This window comes from Juglans regia, chromosome 12 (genome assembly GCF_001411555.2).
Source record: "Juglans regia cultivar Chandler chromosome 12, Walnut 2.0, whole genome shotgun sequence".
In the NCBI taxonomy this organism is placed as follows: domain Eukaryota; kingdom Viridiplantae; phylum Streptophyta; class Magnoliopsida; order Fagales; family Juglandaceae; genus Juglans; species Juglans regia.
This window is the reverse complement of record NC_049912.1, coordinates 20112600-20131732: the sequence shown is the minus strand read 5'-3', so window position 1 is coordinate 20131732 and position 19133 is coordinate 20112600. Positions and strand designations below refer to the sequence as shown.

The 19133-nt window shown below is 35.5% G+C and overlaps 2 protein-coding genes across 4 annotated transcripts; one reads left to right on the top strand and one right to left on the bottom strand.

The window, feature by feature from the left end:
* The first annotated feature begins 251 nt into the window (after window positions 1–251).
* Window positions 252–4448, top strand: LOC108994799 (two-component response regulator ARR1). 3 transcript variants are annotated; one of them, XM_035683559.1, is made up of 6 exons: window positions 252–758; window positions 1285–1437; window positions 1549–1917; window positions 2362–2438; window positions 2537–3721; window positions 3803–4448. In XM_035683559.1, exons 1-6 carry the CDS (start codon window positions 584–586, stop codon window positions 3875–3877), a joined length of 2034 nt encoding a protein of 677 aa, XP_035539452.1. In that variant the 5' UTR covers window positions 252–583; the 3' UTR covers window positions 3878–4448. The 3 variants fall into 3 exon arrangements, with proteins under 3 accessions (XP_035539452.1, XP_018825711.1, XP_018825709.1); XM_018970166.2 differs by having other exon boundaries at window positions 253–758; window positions 1537–1917; window positions 3806–4448; XM_018970164.2 differs by having other exon boundaries at window positions 253–758; window positions 1537–1917.
* Window positions 4449–5769: 1321 nt separating this feature from the next.
* LOC108994720 (COBRA-like protein 7) lies at window positions 5770–8761 on the bottom strand. The gene is made up of 2 exons (XM_018970046.2): window positions 8136–8761; window positions 5770–7458 (listed from the first exon to the last, which is right to left on the bottom strand). Exons 1-2 carry the CDS (start codon window positions 8662–8664, stop codon window positions 6041–6043), a joined length of 1947 nt encoding a protein of 648 aa, XP_018825591.1. The 5' UTR covers window positions 8665–8761; the 3' UTR covers window positions 5770–6040.
* Window positions 8762–19133: the final 10372 nt, after the last annotated feature.

Below are 19133 nucleotides of genomic sequence, written 5' to 3'. Positions count from 1 at the left end.
AAGAAGAAGAAGAAGATGTCAATCTGAAGACTGAGAGAGGACGCAGTAAAACAGGGAAACAGTGGCAGTGAGTTCGAGTAGTTAAAAGGTTGGACTGCATGCTTGCTGTTACTTATAAAAGAGTAGATTTAGGATGCTGTTGGGGTTAGTTAGTCGTATTATGTGTGAGCTGGATCCACTCTTCCTTCCATGGCTGACCCACCCCTTTTATATTCTATATTATTTTTTTTATATTATATATAATTCCCCAAACACCAACGAAAAATATTAGCACAAACCACACATAAATCGAGCTTCAATTCGAGCAGAGCAAAGCCCTGGTCTCCAAGTTCGATAATCTCACATGCACACGCACATATATGTATAGAAACTCAGATTCTCTTTCTCTTTCCCTCGGATTCTCGGTTAACTGTACTGGGTTCATTGAATTTCGAACTGGGGGTATCAGGCTTTTGATGCCAAGTTCGACCATGCGATTCGGTTTCTTTCTTTCTGCGTGAATCTCTCTCTCTCTCTCTCTCTCTCTCTCTCTCTCTCTGTTTTTGTTTTCTGGGATTTGGGTATTTTGTTTTGGTTTTGAGAAATGAATCCAAGTAACGGGAAGGGATCTATTGCAACGGCCAGTTCAAGCGGAGCTTGGAAAGTCGGCGATGTCGTTCCAGACCAGTTCCCGGCGGGGCTACGTGTGTTGGTCGTCGATGATGACCCCACATGCCTTGTGATCTTAGAGAAGATGCTCCGGGCTTGTCTTTATGCAGGTTTTCTTCTTTAATTTCTCTTTCTTATTCTTTAATTATTATTCTTCGTCTCTCCTTTTGTTTTTGTTTCCTGGCGTCTCTCCGTTTGTTTTGGTTAAGAAGACGATTCTGGTTTGTGTTTGGCTAATATATATATATATATATATATATATATATATATATATATATATATATATATATATTCATCCCCTCTGTTATTAGAAGTATTTTTTTGGTGTGTGGAATTGGGAATTTCTAGGAGAAAGGGGAAGACCGACTCCTCGGTTATTATTTATAGTTCTAAGTCTCTAAAATCTTCAACTGTAATTGGGTTGTTATTGTTGACCATGCCAAGCACATCTAATTTGGTTTAACAGTAGTAGAAATTTCCATTGCTTTCGAGTTATTTGCCTTGTTCAGAGATCAGGATGACTTTCTATGATTCAATTTGTGCATTCAGAACCATTTTTTGTTTCTTTTTTCCTTGAAGGTTTTTAGTTGTTGAAGGCGTTTAATGATTGACTCCTTTTGTTTATTGATATGTCAGTTACCAAATGCAACAGAGCGGAAATTGCATTGTCGCTGCTACGAGAGAACAAAAATGGGTTTGATATAGTTATAAGTGATGTTCACATGCCCGACATGGATGGATTCAAACTCCTAGAGCACATTGGGCTGGAGATGGACCTGCCTGTAATCAGTAAGTAACCTCTTATAATTAGTGTAAATAGGTCTCACCATGAATCCACGTAGTCTATATAAAGGTAGTGACTGATATCTGATTTAAGAAATTTAACAGTGATGTCGGCAGATGATGAGAAGAATGTTGTCATGAAGGGCGTGACTCATGGTGCTTGTGATTACCTAATCAAACCAGTGCGGATTGAAGCATTGAAGAACATATGGCAGCATGTGGTTCGGAAGAGAAAGAATGAGTGGAAGGAATTGGACCAATCTGGTAGCCTTGAAGATGGAGATCGGCAACAAAAACCGTCTGATGAAGTGGAGTATTCATCCTCAGCTAATGAAGGGAATTGGAAAAGCTCGAAGAAGAGGAAGGATGAGGAAGAAGATATCGAGGACAGGGACGATACATCCACGTTAAAAAAGCCACGGGTAGTTTGGTCGGTTGAGCTCCATCAACAGTTTGTGGCTGCTGTTAACCAACTAGGCATTGACAGTGCGTATTCTTCACCTGCATCTAACAATTTGTTACATAGTTATTTGTTGTTTTTCCTCTTTACTGTAGTGAAATAACGCTTGTTACTAATCTATTTCTCAAGTTATCAACAAAATAAAGTACCTTTATCTTATAGAAACAATCTTTGCACCGGGGTACTCGGGATGCTAGCCATAATCAAATGTGTTCTAGACTTCTAGTAGTTTTGTTCATCTGTCACTTTGTGTAGTGGCAAAAAGCCACCACTTCCTAACGTATCGTTGTTACAGCAGCTGGACGAAGTGGATTGTACTTTTTTCTGTACATTCTGTTGTGAGTTTGATTTGTTTGGCAAATACTCCTTCTATTTACGTGTTTGTGATTATTGTTGAATGTGTCTGTTCATTTCCTATGTCAAGTACCTCCTTTTCCGCTTACATTGTCATGTTTGACATGCGAGTACAGAAGCTGTTCCTAAGAAAATTCTGGAGTTGATGAATGTTCCTGGACTTACTAGAGAAAATGTTGCTAGTCACCTTCAGGTACACTGCACTTCAATCCTAGAGAAAATCTTATAATACCATTTTTCAATCTTTTGTCACTCTTTGATAAGAAATGGTTGTTCAACCTTCTCGTACAGAAATATCGCTTGTATCTTAGAAGGCTAAGTGGGGTTTCACAGCACCACAGCAGTTTGAATAATTCTTTCATCAGTGCTCAAGAAGCAACTTTTGGATCAATGTCTTCACTCAATGGGCTTGATCTTCAAACGCTCGCTGTTACTGGTCAACTCCCAGCACAAAGTCTTGCCACTCTTCAAGCAGCAGGGCTTGGTAGGCCAACTGCAAAATCTGGCATTCCCATGCCACTGGTAGATCAAAGGAACCTTTTTAGCTTTGAAAACCCAAAACCAAGGTTTGGAGAAGGGCAACAGCAACATTTGAGTAGCAGTAAACCAGTGAATTTACTTCATGGAATTCCGACAACTATGGAGCCAAAGCAGCTTGCCAATTTGCACCAATCTGCACAGCCACTGGGGAACATGAATGTGCAAGTCAATGCGCATGGAGGACACAGTAGCTCCTTGCTGATGCAGATGGGCCAAACACAATCAAGAGGGCAGATTCTAAATGAATCTGCAGGCAGCCATGTCCCTAGGCTTCCATCATCCGTAGGACATCCTGCTATATCAAACGGCATTGCTGGTGGGGTTATTGGAATAAATGGGATTGGTGATAACAGCAGAGGGATAGGGTACAATCAAGTTCGGCCAACCTCTTCAATGTTGAGTTTTCCCATGAACCACACCTCAGAATTGGCAAGTAACAGTTTCCCTCTTGGAAGTACTCCTGGGATATCCAATATCACACCTAAAGGAGCATTTCAGGACGAGATTAATTCAGAAATAAAAGGATCCACAGGATTTGGGGCAAGTTATGATATTTTCAATGACCTGCACCAGCAAAAATCCCAAAATTGGGAATTACACAATGTTGGCTTGCAATTCAGTGCCTCTCAAAATGCAAATCGTTTACAAGGAAATCTTGATATCTCACCATCAGTATTGGTTCGTCAAGGGTATTCTTCTAGCCAAACGAGTGGACAGAACAGGAATGTATCAGATATAGGCAGGGCAGTGTTCTCAGGGGTGGAAAGTACTCAGCAAGGGAATACACAAATTATTGGTCAACAGCTTAATAACTTTCTTGTTGATAATTCCGTCAGGGTGAAGGCTGAAAGCATCCCCGATGCAGGTAGTCAGTCAATCCTCTTTCCTGAAAATAATTTTGGTCAGGAGGATCTCATGAGTGCACTCCTCAAACAGGTTCGTTTTTCAGATGTTGACATTGGGTTTATTTAAGCAATGTGTTCAATTAATAATATATTAACTTGATCTGTTTTCCAGCAGCAAGGAGGTATTGCACCAGCTGAATCTGAGTTCGACTTAGATGGATATTCTATTGATAATATTCCCGTGTAGAGAGAGCCGTACTCCAGTTCTTTCTATGATTGCAGTTTCTGATGTACATACTTGCTGCCACAGATGGAGACTTTACCATGCAATCACACAATGGAGATTCTATTTCCAACCTGAAGAAACAGGGCTACATTATTTCACTCACTGGCATCTTCCTAGCTGAATAGCCTGCTATGTTGGTTTTAACCTCAACATGTAAAGTTCGGAACAATGGACAATTGAGATGATTCAGTTACATTGGCACAAATTGTGAAGCCGGTAAGATACCACTGGATGATATACAAAGGCGGGCATGCAAATTTTGACTGCTTTCAGTAGCAAAACATAGCAAAGAACTGCTAGCTTTAGGTGGTTGAAGGTGTCCATTGGTTGAGCTCATATTGAGTTTGTGGAGAGGAGGTTTTGACACATCTGCAGATTTATAGGAGCTTTCTAAGTCTATTTAGCATGTTAAGTTTGAATGTTTTTCTCAGATCTTTTATTCCTTTTTATTTTTTTTCCTCATCTTCAGCAATTATGATGTATATATTCAATTTTATGCTCTAGACAAAGTCTGGGTATTCTTTTCTGGTTATTTTATTGTTCTTAAATTTGACGAGGTTCTATGATAGCTTTTAGTGCAATAAATTCATGTGACCTCCATTGTCCAGGGGCGGGACCATACCAACAAGCTTGAAGCCCCCCTCAAACTTTAAAAAGCCTAATCTAGTTTTTTAAGGTCTTTATTACAAGGTAGATTTTACTACACACACAACAACAACAACTTTACCTCCCAAGTTAAATTTTCTGCTTCTGCCTCTTCCATTGATCATTCTATTTTTCACTGTTTTGAGTGTGGAGGTGATTTCAGATTACCTTAGTTGATTTCTGAATAGTTGTGCTTTGTAGATCTCATTTCAATGTGTTTGAAATTTTGAATATATAAAGCAGGTTTGAGATATGTTTAATTTTTTTTAAGTTAAAAAAGTAGTGAATCTTATCAATTATGGATTTGAAATAGATTGAGATAGATTTGACACCCAAACATAGGTACTCAGAATATTTCAGCCTAGTTTGGTTACAGAGGTATTCTCATAATACCTCACTATTATTCATTATTTTATTATTATTTTTTACTTATTTTTTAATATTATTTATTATTATTTAATATTTTTTTTATTAATATTCATAGAATGCCTAAAAATATCTCACTGATCACGAGATTTGTGATTCTTCAATCTCATTCATCTTTTGATTGGATTGGAGATTGTCATGGTTTCGCTCCTCGACAGCTCATTGTATAGCTGTGGGCCAGGGATGTGGTTCTAGTCTTCTCAAATGAAATTATGATTCTGAGCTCCTTGTTAAAAAACAAAAGTAACATGAATAGTAGTAGAAGTTCCACTTTTAAGAGATCAGATTTCTTATAATTTCTTTCAATAATTTTTAGAAGGTTACTTTATATATACAAGTACAAGTAGAATTTAATATTGCTAAGTCTACAAATTATTTGTTTTTTAATAGAAAAGGCACCAGGTTTGGACAACATAGATTTAAGGAGTATAGGACATAGATTTAAGCCTCTATGAAAACATTGGGAAGACTTGAAAGGACAGTGGTTTGAGGCACTGAGAGTCTATTACTTTTGTGAATAACAAGGAACTTTGTCTGCCCAGAAAACACTACATATAATTATAAACCTGGCTTTATAAAGAATGTATTGGAATGAAAAAAAAATGCCCTTCCCCTACTTGTTAAGGAGAATGTCCCACCCAAAGGAAATAATCTGATATTCGAAACATTAAGGCCCATTTGAATACAGAGATGAGATGAAACCAAATTACCTCATCTCATCTCACTATACAAACAGACCCTAAATACTGATCCCTTCCAAAGAAAAAATTAGTGAAAAACATGAAATGTATAGCATGAAGAATCAAACTGAGCAACGGAGGTTATGGTTACACAATATAAAATCCAAGCTCACTTCATATATTTTGATGGTCTCTAACTAGTCAATGTTTTCATTTCCCTTCCAACTATGGCAGTTCTGCAAACCTTTACAAAGCCATGGCTGAAGTACCATTACATCCTCTATATAAGAATCATAGCATGCATCTCCTGTTAATATAAACTTCCTGGTTAAACGCATATCAAGCAATGCTCATGATGACAGAAGTCACCCGGCTATTGCTGCATCAAAATGAACGCTACCATTGCTAAGACCGAAAAAACCATAGCAGGGCCGCTTCTATTACTACCACCAGTTGGATATACGGAAGGCAGCGAGCACTCCTCTCCATTGAAGTATACTTTAGTGGGAAACCCATCTCTATTAGGCACATTAATTCCAGGGGTCTTTTTCTTAGTAAAGGAGATCACAGATTGTTGTTTCCCAGGCACCCTAGGGTCCTTCTGTGGGTCAGCTCCATCTGCTTCTGCCACAAGATAGTTTAATCCTGGAAGACCCTGGATGAATATGGTATTGTTGACACCATTCAAGGCCAAGGTAGTTCCGTTGAATGAGTACATTGCTTGGAAACCAGGGGTTGCCTTGTCCAATTGTACTGCAGCAAACCAATCAGCAAAGGCAGTTTCATCCCAATTGAACACTGTGATTCTTGCGCTCCATCCCCTACTGTAGTCTGTGTGCAAATGCCAGTTAATACTGACCCCACAGTTATCTCCGCAGGGCATTGGCCTTGGCACTAGTCGATGATTAAGCTGAGCCCAACCTGTAGCCAAGGCAGTCCGGTTTGCAAAAGGAAGAAGAAGAGCATTCGAAGGAAGAAGCATGGCTGGAGTAGCCACACTACAAGTACGAGCTGGGTTATTAGGGCACCCACATGCACAAGTTTTGCATGGAATGACAGAATCATTGTAGTAAGCAGAAAATGAGACACAGCATTTGGGGCTTCCTCCTTTGGGATGCGTTATATTGCAGACCACCTGCCAACTGGCGACTGCAGTTGAATTTAAAGGTAAGCCACTTGGATCTGGGAATTGGCTAGGACTCACCCGCACTGGCTGGCCACATCGATAATCAGGGTTGAGTATACCATTGATCTTCCAATTCACTGGTGGAATAAGCAGTGATCGGTTGAGATCTGGTGGCATTTTATAGACTTGCATCTGGAATGCTGAAATTGACTTACTTGGGTCCATCTCACGAGGTAAGATTGTACCATTTCGGCAACAATAAGGGATCAATCCAAGGACCGTGTCGTTGTACTTGGTTGGAGGCAGGTCAATTATGGTTGGAGTTCTTTCGCAATTTAATACAGTGGAGAAGTCTATACTCTGGTAATATGTACCTTGAGGGCCAAATAAGCATTCAGAAGAATCGACAACTGATGGATATGCCCCTTTCATCGCATAGATAAATTCATCTCTTGTCCATTCCCAGTGCAATTTCCAGTTATCAAGACGGCCAAGAGGGTTATGGTTTGAGAGTGTGACTTGTGCCCAGTAGTTCGACTCATATGTCCGGATCACATCATACATAATAGTAAGGTCGCCACTCTGGCGAGGCAGGAACTCCTCATCTACAGTAATGTTTGATTTAGCATTTGGGTCTTGTGTGCAACAGACTCTTGTCACATTCCCTGAAAAACCAACATTCATGCTCATGAACACATTCTCTTAAAGCACAAAACCAATTCATCGTAAAAACTATATGCTGTGCTCTGACATCAAGTGCATTTATAATTTCGTTTACAAAAAGAAGGCAGAATACCCAAAAAAAGAGTTTTCCGAGAGCAAAGAACTTTGTTCCACTCTCCATTTCATTTTCTATGGTAATTAAGCCTCGACAAGACTTTCCTCATGAATGAGAAACTGAAAAATCATCTGGCAAAGCAATAAAGCGACCTCAAGTTTACAAAATATGATAGTCTTAAACAAGTTAATATGGCCCACTTTATATTAGCATGCAACGTCGAAAAAATCTTGATCCCATTCTCTTCAACAAAATACTAATTAGCACAAAGAAGTATGTTGCATGTTTTCGATATTTTTCTCCCCCATCTTTCTAGTGAAAACAACTAATATAGATCAAAATTAATATAACCACAGACTCGACGCTAACTGAAAAACTACTACTACAACTCAAAATAATGCGAAGAATATGGAGAGCATAAAAATACCCATATAGCACCACATACAAGTATACACCAAAAATAAAATTCTAAGGAAAAAAAGAAGTTCCAAGAAGATTCAAAACAATGAGCCACCAAATACCCATAAATCGAAAATGGGGAAAAAAAGAGGAAGAGAAGTTTACCTCGAGCAGCTGGCCTAGGACAAACCCACCCATCATTGGCCAGAGAAATGTTCGAGGGCAATGGAACCGTGGGGGGAGCCACACCAAACTGTGTTCCCACTAGCTGGACCTGGACCTGAATCTGAGTCAAGTCCCCGGCGGTCTTAACCGCCGTCTTGAGGTCCGTCATCGGGTACCCGGAGAAAACGGTGCCGTTTCCGACGCTACCGGGAAGGCTGGTCCCGTCGGCCAGCACTGCGTTGGAAGCGGAGACCAAGTACTCGTCGTGCTTGAACCCAACGAAGACCCTCCACGACTTGAGGTCCACGATCCCGTTGTTGAGCACGGTCAGAACCGACTCGAACCGGTAGGGCTGCCGGGTTGGATCGGACGTACGATTCGGCATGAGCTTCCTTCCGCCGCTGTAGGTGTAGGACAAGTATACGCCGTTGCATGAATCGGCACCCGCAGATGGAGACTGGGCGACCAAGAATGGTAAAACGGTGAATAGAACCAAACCGGCGACGAAGTGGATGAAATGGACGGCCATTTTGGTGCTGTTTGGTTATGGAGTCTGGACTGTGGAGTTTTGATTCTTTTGAACTTGTTCAAAGAAAGTACGGAGGGACAGAGCCAGAGCTTTTCAAAAGAGAGCGGCAACGGATAAAGAGAGTAATAAATAAACTAATAATCTGTTTCTCTTTCCGTTAATGTACTGTTCATAACTTGATATGATCAGCAACTTCACTCTTCCTCACAAACATATTTTAAACTGAAAAATAATACGAGTGCAGAACGGAATATTAAGGCTGTATTATGATATTGAATTGAATTGAAATGATAAAATATTATTATAATATATTATTATAATATTAATTTTTAATATTATTATTTTTTTAAAATTTAAAAAAATTAAATTATTTATTATATTTTATGTTAAAATTTTAAAAAATTATAATAATAAATTAAGATAAATTTACTTACTAAACGAAATGTAACTCTTTCTCACTTCACTTTACGACTAATAATTACAATTGTTAGAATGTAAACATTACCTAATTCTTTAAAAAAATAAATAAATATAATATCTATAAAAAAAACATAATCTTTTAATAATAACTTTTTTAAAAAAAATACTTATACAACATTTGCGTATTTGATAACTATATATAATATACCTACAAGGCAAAAAAAAAAAAAAAGGCAACGGGCTACCGACAGTGTTAGACGTATTTTGGCTTTTTTATTTTTTAAAATATTATTTTTTGTATATTAAACAAAACAAACAGCTAAAAAATAAATAAAACACATTTTGGTAAGGAAAATAAATAAAAAGCGTCTGAAAATTAAAAAAAAATTTTGAAACTCTAGATTCCGTTTGTTCTTTTTATGTTTTTATTTTAATCTTTTTAATAAACTACATGACATTACAAAGTAGTGTCATGTCGAGAGAATCATCTGAGTAGTAAATTTTAAATAGCCAAATAAAATTATTCTAAAATGAATTGATATTATTTTTATAAATGATTTTATAAAAATGATCCTTATTTAAAATATAGTTATATAAAAAGTTATAAAAATAATTATGTGTTTATCAATTTCTTTACAATTTTTTTTCTTTTTCTTAAATCAATAATTTTTTTATTGACGTGAATTGTTTTTATCAAATGTTATTTTATAAAAATTTAAATTTAAAGATATCGTGAGATAGTGATACGAAAATAAAACATATAACATTATTTGTAAGTGTGATGTCATATATATGGGAGGGTCGTCATGCTGACTTTCTTAAGACGTCCCCGCCCATAATATTTCAAAATTTAGACTCCGTTCCATTAATTTTAACCATTGGGACTTGTATCCTCAAAAACGAATGTCGTTCCTCTCTAATTTTTTTTTTGAATATAAAAGACTTTAATATTCATTGTTAACGTATCACTCATTACAATTCTTATCATTCCCCAAATGAGAATTTATGAGATCTGAAGCCTCTTTTATCCATACTCTCTCTGATTAACTATAAAGCTACATTTGCTAGAGTGTGTACTACCTTATTTATGTTTTTATGCACAAATTGCACCTGTCAATCATTTTTTCTTTTCAAAAGTTTCTTTGCATCTTCCATAACGCTCCCATAACAGGAGAGTTCTTCTTTCTCATCAAAGTGCATTAATGATGACTTGAGCATCGTCTTCAAATATTACCTTATTGAAGTTAAAATCCCAACATACTTCATTTGCTCTTCATAAGGCATAACTTTCTACTAAGACTGGTTGATATACATTGCTTATTTGACCAAAAATGTTGCCAATACTTATTCTCCTTCCTCATCTCAGATGATAATCTGGCATAACCCCATCTTCCTATCTTTTTGGTCCAATGATGCATCACAATTGGCCTCCACATAGTTCTCCCTTGGCTTTTTCCACTTCAGGTCACTCCTTTCAGCATTGCTTCCTTGGTTCTTCATTAAAGACTTTGAGCCAACTGAAACTCTTGTAATCATTCACTTGTTATGATTAGCTGGAATTTTAGAACCGCCCTTCGAAAATAAATTCATTACTTCTTGTCCATAGACTCCTTATTACAATTGTTATTTCCTCCAATTCTAACTTACTCAGCTTCAGCATAGACTCCATAGAATCATCATAAGCATTTGATCAAAATCCGACCTAAAGCGTGCTAACAAATGAATCTAAATCCTAGAACCAAATGAGGGTCTTTCCCTCTATGTAAAAAGAAGCTAACCTTACGTGATGATGCGGGAATGGGTTGTGAAAGTTAAAGAACTGGCTCACCTTATACAGCCATATCGTGGGGTCATCTCCATGAAAGATGGAAAGTCGAGGCATACTAACCTGGTATGTACCTCTCCTCCTTGACAATTGAGCTCCATATTCTACAAATGTACACCCGATGATGATTCTTCTTGACCTAACCTCTAATTTTTCTTTTGTAGTTCAAGAGTCAAAGCAGCCAATTGTTGCATTAATCTCTTCAAGGCCTGCATCTCAGTCTCCAAACTCTTATATTGGGAATCGGTAGTCTTCTTAAGCGTATTGAGGCCATCCTGTTAATGAGTCATGCGGATTCCTTTAACCATGGTGAAAAAAATTTCACAGAGATTAGTATCTCTTTGATACCAATTTGCAATAAGTCAGGTGAATGAATGATTGAATAATGTAAGGTGTTACAGATAGGGGTGTAAATTTAAACCGGGAAACCGGAAAACCGGACCGGACCGGACCGAACCGGACCGGTTGGTCCGGTTTTGAACCGGTCCGGTCCGGAACCGGTTCCTATTTTATGAAAACCGGCCGGTTCCGGTCCGGTTCCGGTTCCGTAGTTTTTAGGACCGGACCGGACCGAACCGGACCGGTTGGAAAAAAAAATATAAAAATTAATTTATATATTATACAAAATATTTATATATATAATATATAATTATATGTTAAATTTTTATATATAATATATATAATTATATATCATATATGAAAAAATTTTATATTATAATTTATAAATAATATTATAAAATGTTATTCTTAAATATGAACATTTGTAATTTATTTGATCATATGTTATTAATATAATTATATATAAGATAATGTTGTTATAATTTATAAAATAAAAGTTTAATCTTAAAGATAAAAATTTAATTGATCATATGCTTTAAGCATAATATATATATTAAATTTTTAATAATATTTTATAATAAGAATTAACACTTTATTATATGTTTTTTACATTTAAAAAAAACCGGAAAACCGGACCGGACCGGACCGGAAACCGGTAAAACCGGAAGTACCTGTTTAGGAGGGTAATCGGGGCGTAATCGGTTTTGAAAAATACAAAACCGGTACATACCGGTTCGGTCCTAGATTTTGTCCAAAACCGGACCGGACCGGACCGGTTACACCCCTAGTTACAGAGAGCCAAAAACTTGATGGCTTTCTAAATCTGTCTTCCAAGTGCAATAGCTATCAAAGTAGTACATAGATGAGTTCCATGATCATTTCCACAGGGACAATAGTATTCATGCTGAGCAAACATATAATGAAGTGTATTTAGTGTGAAGAAATTGTTTGTAAAAATGGGTATTTACAAAACCAAGAAAAGAAACAAGTAAAGTAAATTTATGTATTGATTTGAAATGGATTAATGAATAATGGTTTGGATCTTTTCTCTATTTTTTTTGTAATAATTTTCTGAATGCTTATAGACTTGAAAGAAATAGAAATTGAAATAAATAAATACTAGAGAATTGGTTGCAAGGAATTAGGAATTGCAGAAAAATAAACAACTAAATTGTAGTTTTCATCCTTTCACAAATTGACAATAAAAATGTTAAAATCCCTCTTCTACTCAACCACTAACCCATACGAAAGGATCATGATCAGAAAATGTAACAAATTAAGCACAAGTTATATCTTAGCCCCAAATTTCCTACTGAGTTGTAAAGATAGTTGAGCAATAAAAGAAAACTATCATAATCTTAAATCAGATCAAGCATCAGTTGTGCCTAATGTCTACAACAGATCAAAATGCATGAGAAAGAATTCCAAGCTTCTCCAAATATAACAGCATTACAACTCAATAAGATGTGAAATGAAAATCAATGGAAAATGAGCAAATTCATGCCAATCAGTTTCTGGATTACTCCCCACAACCTAGGCTTAGAAATTTAGCCTAGCATCTTTGAATCTAAATACTTCATCTACCTTCTTGAATCTATATGAAAGAATATAAATAAAGAACACTAATCTCCCCAAAACAGGGGTCTGAAACAGAAAATCTCCAAAGAAAAAAATGAAAATCGAAAAACCGAAGAAATCAAGAAGGAGGCGCACGGCAAAAATCTTTCCTTTTATACTATGTGTGTGTTTCGTTCCCCTGCGTTTCGCATCTCCCCCCGTCCTGCATTTCATCTCCATCTCAGGTTCTGTAGTTGACATTTTAGCGCCCTTGCAGTGCGTCCCATGAGCCGCTCGATCCAACCCAGCTTCGTGCCACATCTCTCTGCCCGTGCGCTTCGCGTCGTTCCATTCTTTTCCTCTGCAGTGCACTGCTATGCACCTCAAGCCATGTTCCATACATTTGTGTTTCCGCGTGCGTGAGTCTGCTGTGCACGCCTTGATACATTTGTTTTGTGTATCAATTGGTGGGCCTTTTTCAAAAATATCCTACCTAAAATTGGGATTAAGTGTTCACAATAAAAAGGATAAAATTGAGATATTAATTCTGATGGGGCTTAACAGTTGCATAAATCTTTTTAAGAGCAAAATATTATGATTTAACAATGGACCTCAGTTTATAATTCACTGCATAATTAAGGGTTTAATTCATTTTTTGGCTAACAACTTAGTCACTTTATCAACTTAATTATACAGTTTCTTATACCTTATCACTCACTGAGGGCGAGAACCATCAATATAACAGAGAAAAAGAAAATGAAAATGAAAATTTGTATAAGTTCTGGATACTTCTTACAAGGCAATTATCTAGCTTAGAAGCCCCCACCAGAAAAACAAATAACAAACACCTATTTCTCCGGGCTTCCCAACCAATAAAAAGCAAACAACTGAAATGAAAGCTGATTCCCAAGACCTATCGCAATCCCATCGATTCATAATGCTTACATCCAATATCACTATCTGTCTAGAATATAAACCTTATTTACTGATGCTAACATAAGACCCAAACCACCCATTGCATGTACTATCCTCAGATGCTTTACTCATCTCATGTATCTTACGCAGTTGTTAAGCCATGGATTGTAACACAAGAAAAGGAAAACGGAAAATGATGCACGTGCAACATTTTAAACAACTCTCTTTTATAATTTATTCTATAAAAATATCTCTTATTTTAAAATATAATTGTGTAGGTGATTGTAAAAAGAGTTGTACGTGTATCATTACTAAAATACAAATTGAAGGGGTGGGAAGTAGTGACCCGCCTGGCCGGCCTTAGATTATCCGTCCCTTATAGTCTCTAGCTAACAATTAGTATTAGAGACAATTTTAATGATTCATAATTAGAGATGAAATTAGGAAATCATTTTGAATGAAGGCTATAATTTTTTGTTATTTGGGCTTGTAAAGGTAAAAAATAATTCCATTTGCAAGCCATTATGGATAATATATCATCCATATTGTTAACTAATATTATTTTATTTACATGAGATATTTATAAATTAAATATGTTGTAAATTAAAATTTTTCACGTAAGAAGTGTGAAAGGTGTATCATCCGTACCAATTTGTAAAAAGAAGAACTCTAATGATAATCTTGGGATCTCTAAAGCTTTTATTTGAATTATTTAATGTAAGGTTCACTAAATTAGGAAATGTTTCCTAGACCTTTCATTGGGCATGTTCACAATAACAATATTAAGAAGAGGTTCGGATTTAAAACTCACATCAACCCACCTCAACTCAACTCATTTCATCTCATCATTATAACTTTTTTAAATTTTCACACAAGATATAATAAACAATTCAACTTTTTCAAATCTCAAAACAACTTTTCCAAATTTCCACACAAAATATAATAAATAATTCAATTTTTATTCTACTATTCACAAACCATCTCAACTCATCTCTGAATTCAAATATCTCCTTAAGTTTACTACATGGAAAATGATTTTATGTAAGAGTAATGCTACAAACCATACATTTATCTCACTTTCATTTTACTTTGTAAAATATGACATATTTCGTCATCCTTGGATCAACTTTTATTTTTTTTTAAAGAAAATTCAAAGGTTTGTAGTTTGTAGATTCTTCCTTTATGCAAGCCCCATACGTGTAAGTCCCCTGATAAATTTGGTAGTGGGTCCCAATTTTTCTTAAGAAGCTTTCTTAAGTGCAACATCAATCTTATTTGTTTTCGTGAATAAAATGAGATAAATTGAAATAAAAGTTAAAAGTTGAATAAAATATTATTAAAATATATTTTTAATATTATTTTTATTTTTGAATTTGAAAATTTTTAATTATTTATTTTATTTTGTGTGAGAACTTAAAAAAATTATTATGATTAGATAAAATAAAATGAAAAGTTTTACGAAAGTGAACGAAGTCTAAGTTCGCTCATTAAATATTTGTACGTACCTTTGTTAATTTATGTGTTTTAGGGCATGTTCGGCAACACCAAGGTGTTTTAAAAAAAAATCAAAATTTTTCATAATTTTATTTTCAAATATTACTCAAACATTAAAAAAAAATTTAAAATTTGAACTTTTCAATTAATCATTACTTAATTATTACTTAAATTGAAAAATCAATACAATTTTTACAAACTCCAAAACAAAAATAATCTTAAAAAAGTATATTTAAATTTTAAACAAATTTTCAACTATATGATCTATCTATTTTCACAAACTCTAATACAATTATTTTAAAAAGATCTTTTTATTCAAATTTTCTCTCTCATTTCCTATAAAAGCTAATCTTAAACAAGTTCTCAAAATTCTCAAATATTTTCAAACATTTTTAGTCATAGTGGCTGTGAGACACTAAAATAAGGTTGGCGATTCCGACTAACCAATTCACCATCCATTAGCATCTTATTATTTAACGCCACCACACGAATGGCATCCAAAGCAGTCATTTTTGCTGCTTTATAGAGTGAGTTTAAAGGAAGGTAATTAGATATGGAAACACATGCATCAATGTTAAATCCCTGAGTTTGTCATTTTCAATCATATATGTTTGATTGATATGAAGTATTTTAAATGGTTTTCATATGAACGCTTGAATTGAAAGTCTATTAAAAAACTGCGACACATCAATTAATACAGTCAGAGATAACAAAACAATAACATTTTTCATTATAATAACGTTTACCACTAAAACTAATTATAAGGACATAAATTAGGGGTTGAGACAAATAAAAGATGCAACACAGAAAGAAAACAATAAGAATATGGTTTATTCATAATAGTCAAAAATTGGTTCTAAAATCTACAAGCTGGGCTTATATAGTAAAGGAAACCCGACATTTTGAAAACTTTGCCCAAAAAGAAAAAATCTCAATTATTGCGTAAAAGTAAAACATATAATAAAATAAGTATCCTGTCAAAAATTTGGCCCAAACCAGATTAAGAATCATTTCTAAAAGTGATAGCGAAACATTACGACAAAATGATAAAAAAAAACTTAAATAAATGAATTGGAGGGAAAAATGTCTGATTTCGGAGTAAAAACGGGGACAACTAGGCGTAGCTAGTGATCACAACGTACGCGCTAAAAAGAACTTTTCAAATTGGGATCATATGCACGATTTTGATAATCGTAACTAGAGTTACGGTCAAAATACTTATGCATGCACAATATCATCCCAATTCGAGGAATCTTTACTTTTTCTTGCCATATTTGTGTCGATATGCCTTCTCAAGATAGTGTAGCGCAATCAACGTAGAATCAGCCAGCTCAGTATCATCAAACGCAGATCCCCTAAATCAATGAGTCATTCAAAAGTTCTTGAGAAGGGAAAGCCACCTTCATAGTGCCTAAATCAATTTATTTAAAAATGAATTATAAATGAACAAGTCATTCAGGCATAATTATAACAAACTAGCTCGCTTCTATAAATTTGACAGGTAGTGATCACACACCAAATGGTGTACCCCTTGGGTTTGCACTCTCTCCATGGTAGTGGTTCCTATAGGGGTGTTGGTTAAGGAAGTGCTAAGAAACACAACCGTCAAACGATTGGTTCCCTTACTAATGGTTGTGACATTTATCAACCAGTATGTTGTGATGTATAAATAAGGATCATTTGTCCAAAATAACATACTTGCAATTCGTCTGTCCATCATCAACTTGTAGGACAAACACCTTCACGGGATTGTCATCATATTGTGCAAACACACTCTATTTTTCATCATATTTACTAACAGTGGTATCAGAGCCTTATCATGACAGGTGTGTTGTATTATCACATAGAGAAGACCATCAATAGGTAAGTGCTTGGTTTGACAACTATATTTGCATATTACAATCACTTAAGTAGGATTTTAGACCCAAGAAAAAAGCTTTTCCAAATCATGGTGGGAGGCCTTGAATACACGAGAATTTGCAAAATTTAGTTTCTAGTTATTACTTTGAGGAAAACTACTAGAGAATCTTCATTCAGAAGGCCAAAAACTTAATTGTCTAAAACAGAGAATAATAGAGAAAATTCAAAAACTTTTCTGGCCAGTCACCACTGTCGGGGTTCGAGAATGTCGGGGACAGATCAAATATTGCGTCGTCACCGTCCATTATGCCGGAGGAGAGTGAAGATCCAAGTTTCATAAAGATGGAGCCTAGTGCATGCGGGGATGAAGACAACACTATTGGTTGCAATGGTGTTCTTTCAACTAACGATCATCAAAATTCAAATAATTATGTAGCTGGTTAAGGAGAAAAATGACAAAAACTAGTCCAAGAACCTTAGCAGATGCTTGGAAGAAGTAGCACGACATTGTTTTGAGAGTAGCGAACAACGTCGTTTCATTTGAACTGAAGTGGCACCAAACGGCTTGAAAATGAGTTCTAATTCTGGCCCACTTTGCTAAAACCTATGAACTTGTAGCAGACTGGGCTTAAGCCCATGCCTAGGAGTCTGGCCCGTGAGCGTCCATAATCTAAAGCCGTACACCGATCTGCTGATCATGCCGTTGACCGAGCCAAAAACCAATCTGCTATGCCTAAACCCAATTTGAACTGCTTGACTCAGTTTTCTGAACCGGTTCGAACCAATCTTTGTGATTTTTACCGTTCTGAGTCATTTCAAGCCCAATTGGTTTGTTCAAAAGCTGTTACACTATCAACATGTTTTTCGAGAAGGAAATTCTGTGGCAGATTGACTTGCGAGACTGGGTAGTAGTGGAAGTTCTGAAGAGTTTACACAAGGAAATATTCCTCATATGCTTAAAGGAATTTTGCAACTTGATCGGTGTGGTTTGCCTAATTTGAGAGTTATTTAGAGTTTCTTTGTCTGGTAGGTGTTGAAGTTTGTTTTTATTTTTTCGGTTAGGTTGGTCCTTTTTTTTTTGTATGCCGGGGTTTGGTTTTATGTAAATCCCCAGATGCTGAAAATGTAACCACAATATTCCTTCGTCATAACTAAGGATCTATTAATAAAAAAGTTGTTACTCTCTTGGTTCTATGCCAAATCGCCAGAAACTACTTGATAAAAGAGAAACTTCAAGGCAAGTTCATGGGAACACTTGATCAAGGCACTACTTCCATTATTCTCCTTATCTAAAGTATAATAGGAGGATTTATGGGCAATCATATTGGATTAAATTCAAAAGTTATTATTATTAATTTCATTAACTTGTAATTATTTAATTTTCACAATTTTAACTGTTGTATTTGTAATAGAACACATCTATTATTTCTATTATTTTGTTATTAATATTAATGCTTGTTATTTATGGAAATGAAAAAAAGTATAGATTTCTTGGGGATTGACCACCCTTAATATGTGGTCAGTGGGAGCGCATATAGTAAAGGGTGTGGTCAAATAAGATAACGATGAAAGTATACACATGTAAAGGCTTGTCATGATTTGAAGCTGATCTACGGGAGGTACAATTGAGAGTTAAGTTGTGGAAACGTTAAAAAGTACTTAGGTAAAATACTCAACTATGGATTCATCACTATTGTTGTGTGTTCAAGTAGAAGATGTAAATTCGAGGGGTGGTGATCACACACCAAACTATGTATTCCTTGTATTTGCACCTTCTCTATGGTGATGGTTCACATTGTGGATTTGGTTGAATAAGTATTAAAAGATACATTAATTTGATTGAGTCAAATAGTTGTATCCTTTATTAATGGTTGTGTCATTTGCCAACCAATATATTGTAATCTATAAATAGAGATAATTTATGTACTATAAATGTACTTGCAATTCTTCTATCCATCTTTAACTTATGAGACAAATACTCTTACGAAAGTGTCACCATATTACACAAATACACTATATTATTGGTTTATATTTACTAACAGCTTCCTCAAGTTATTTT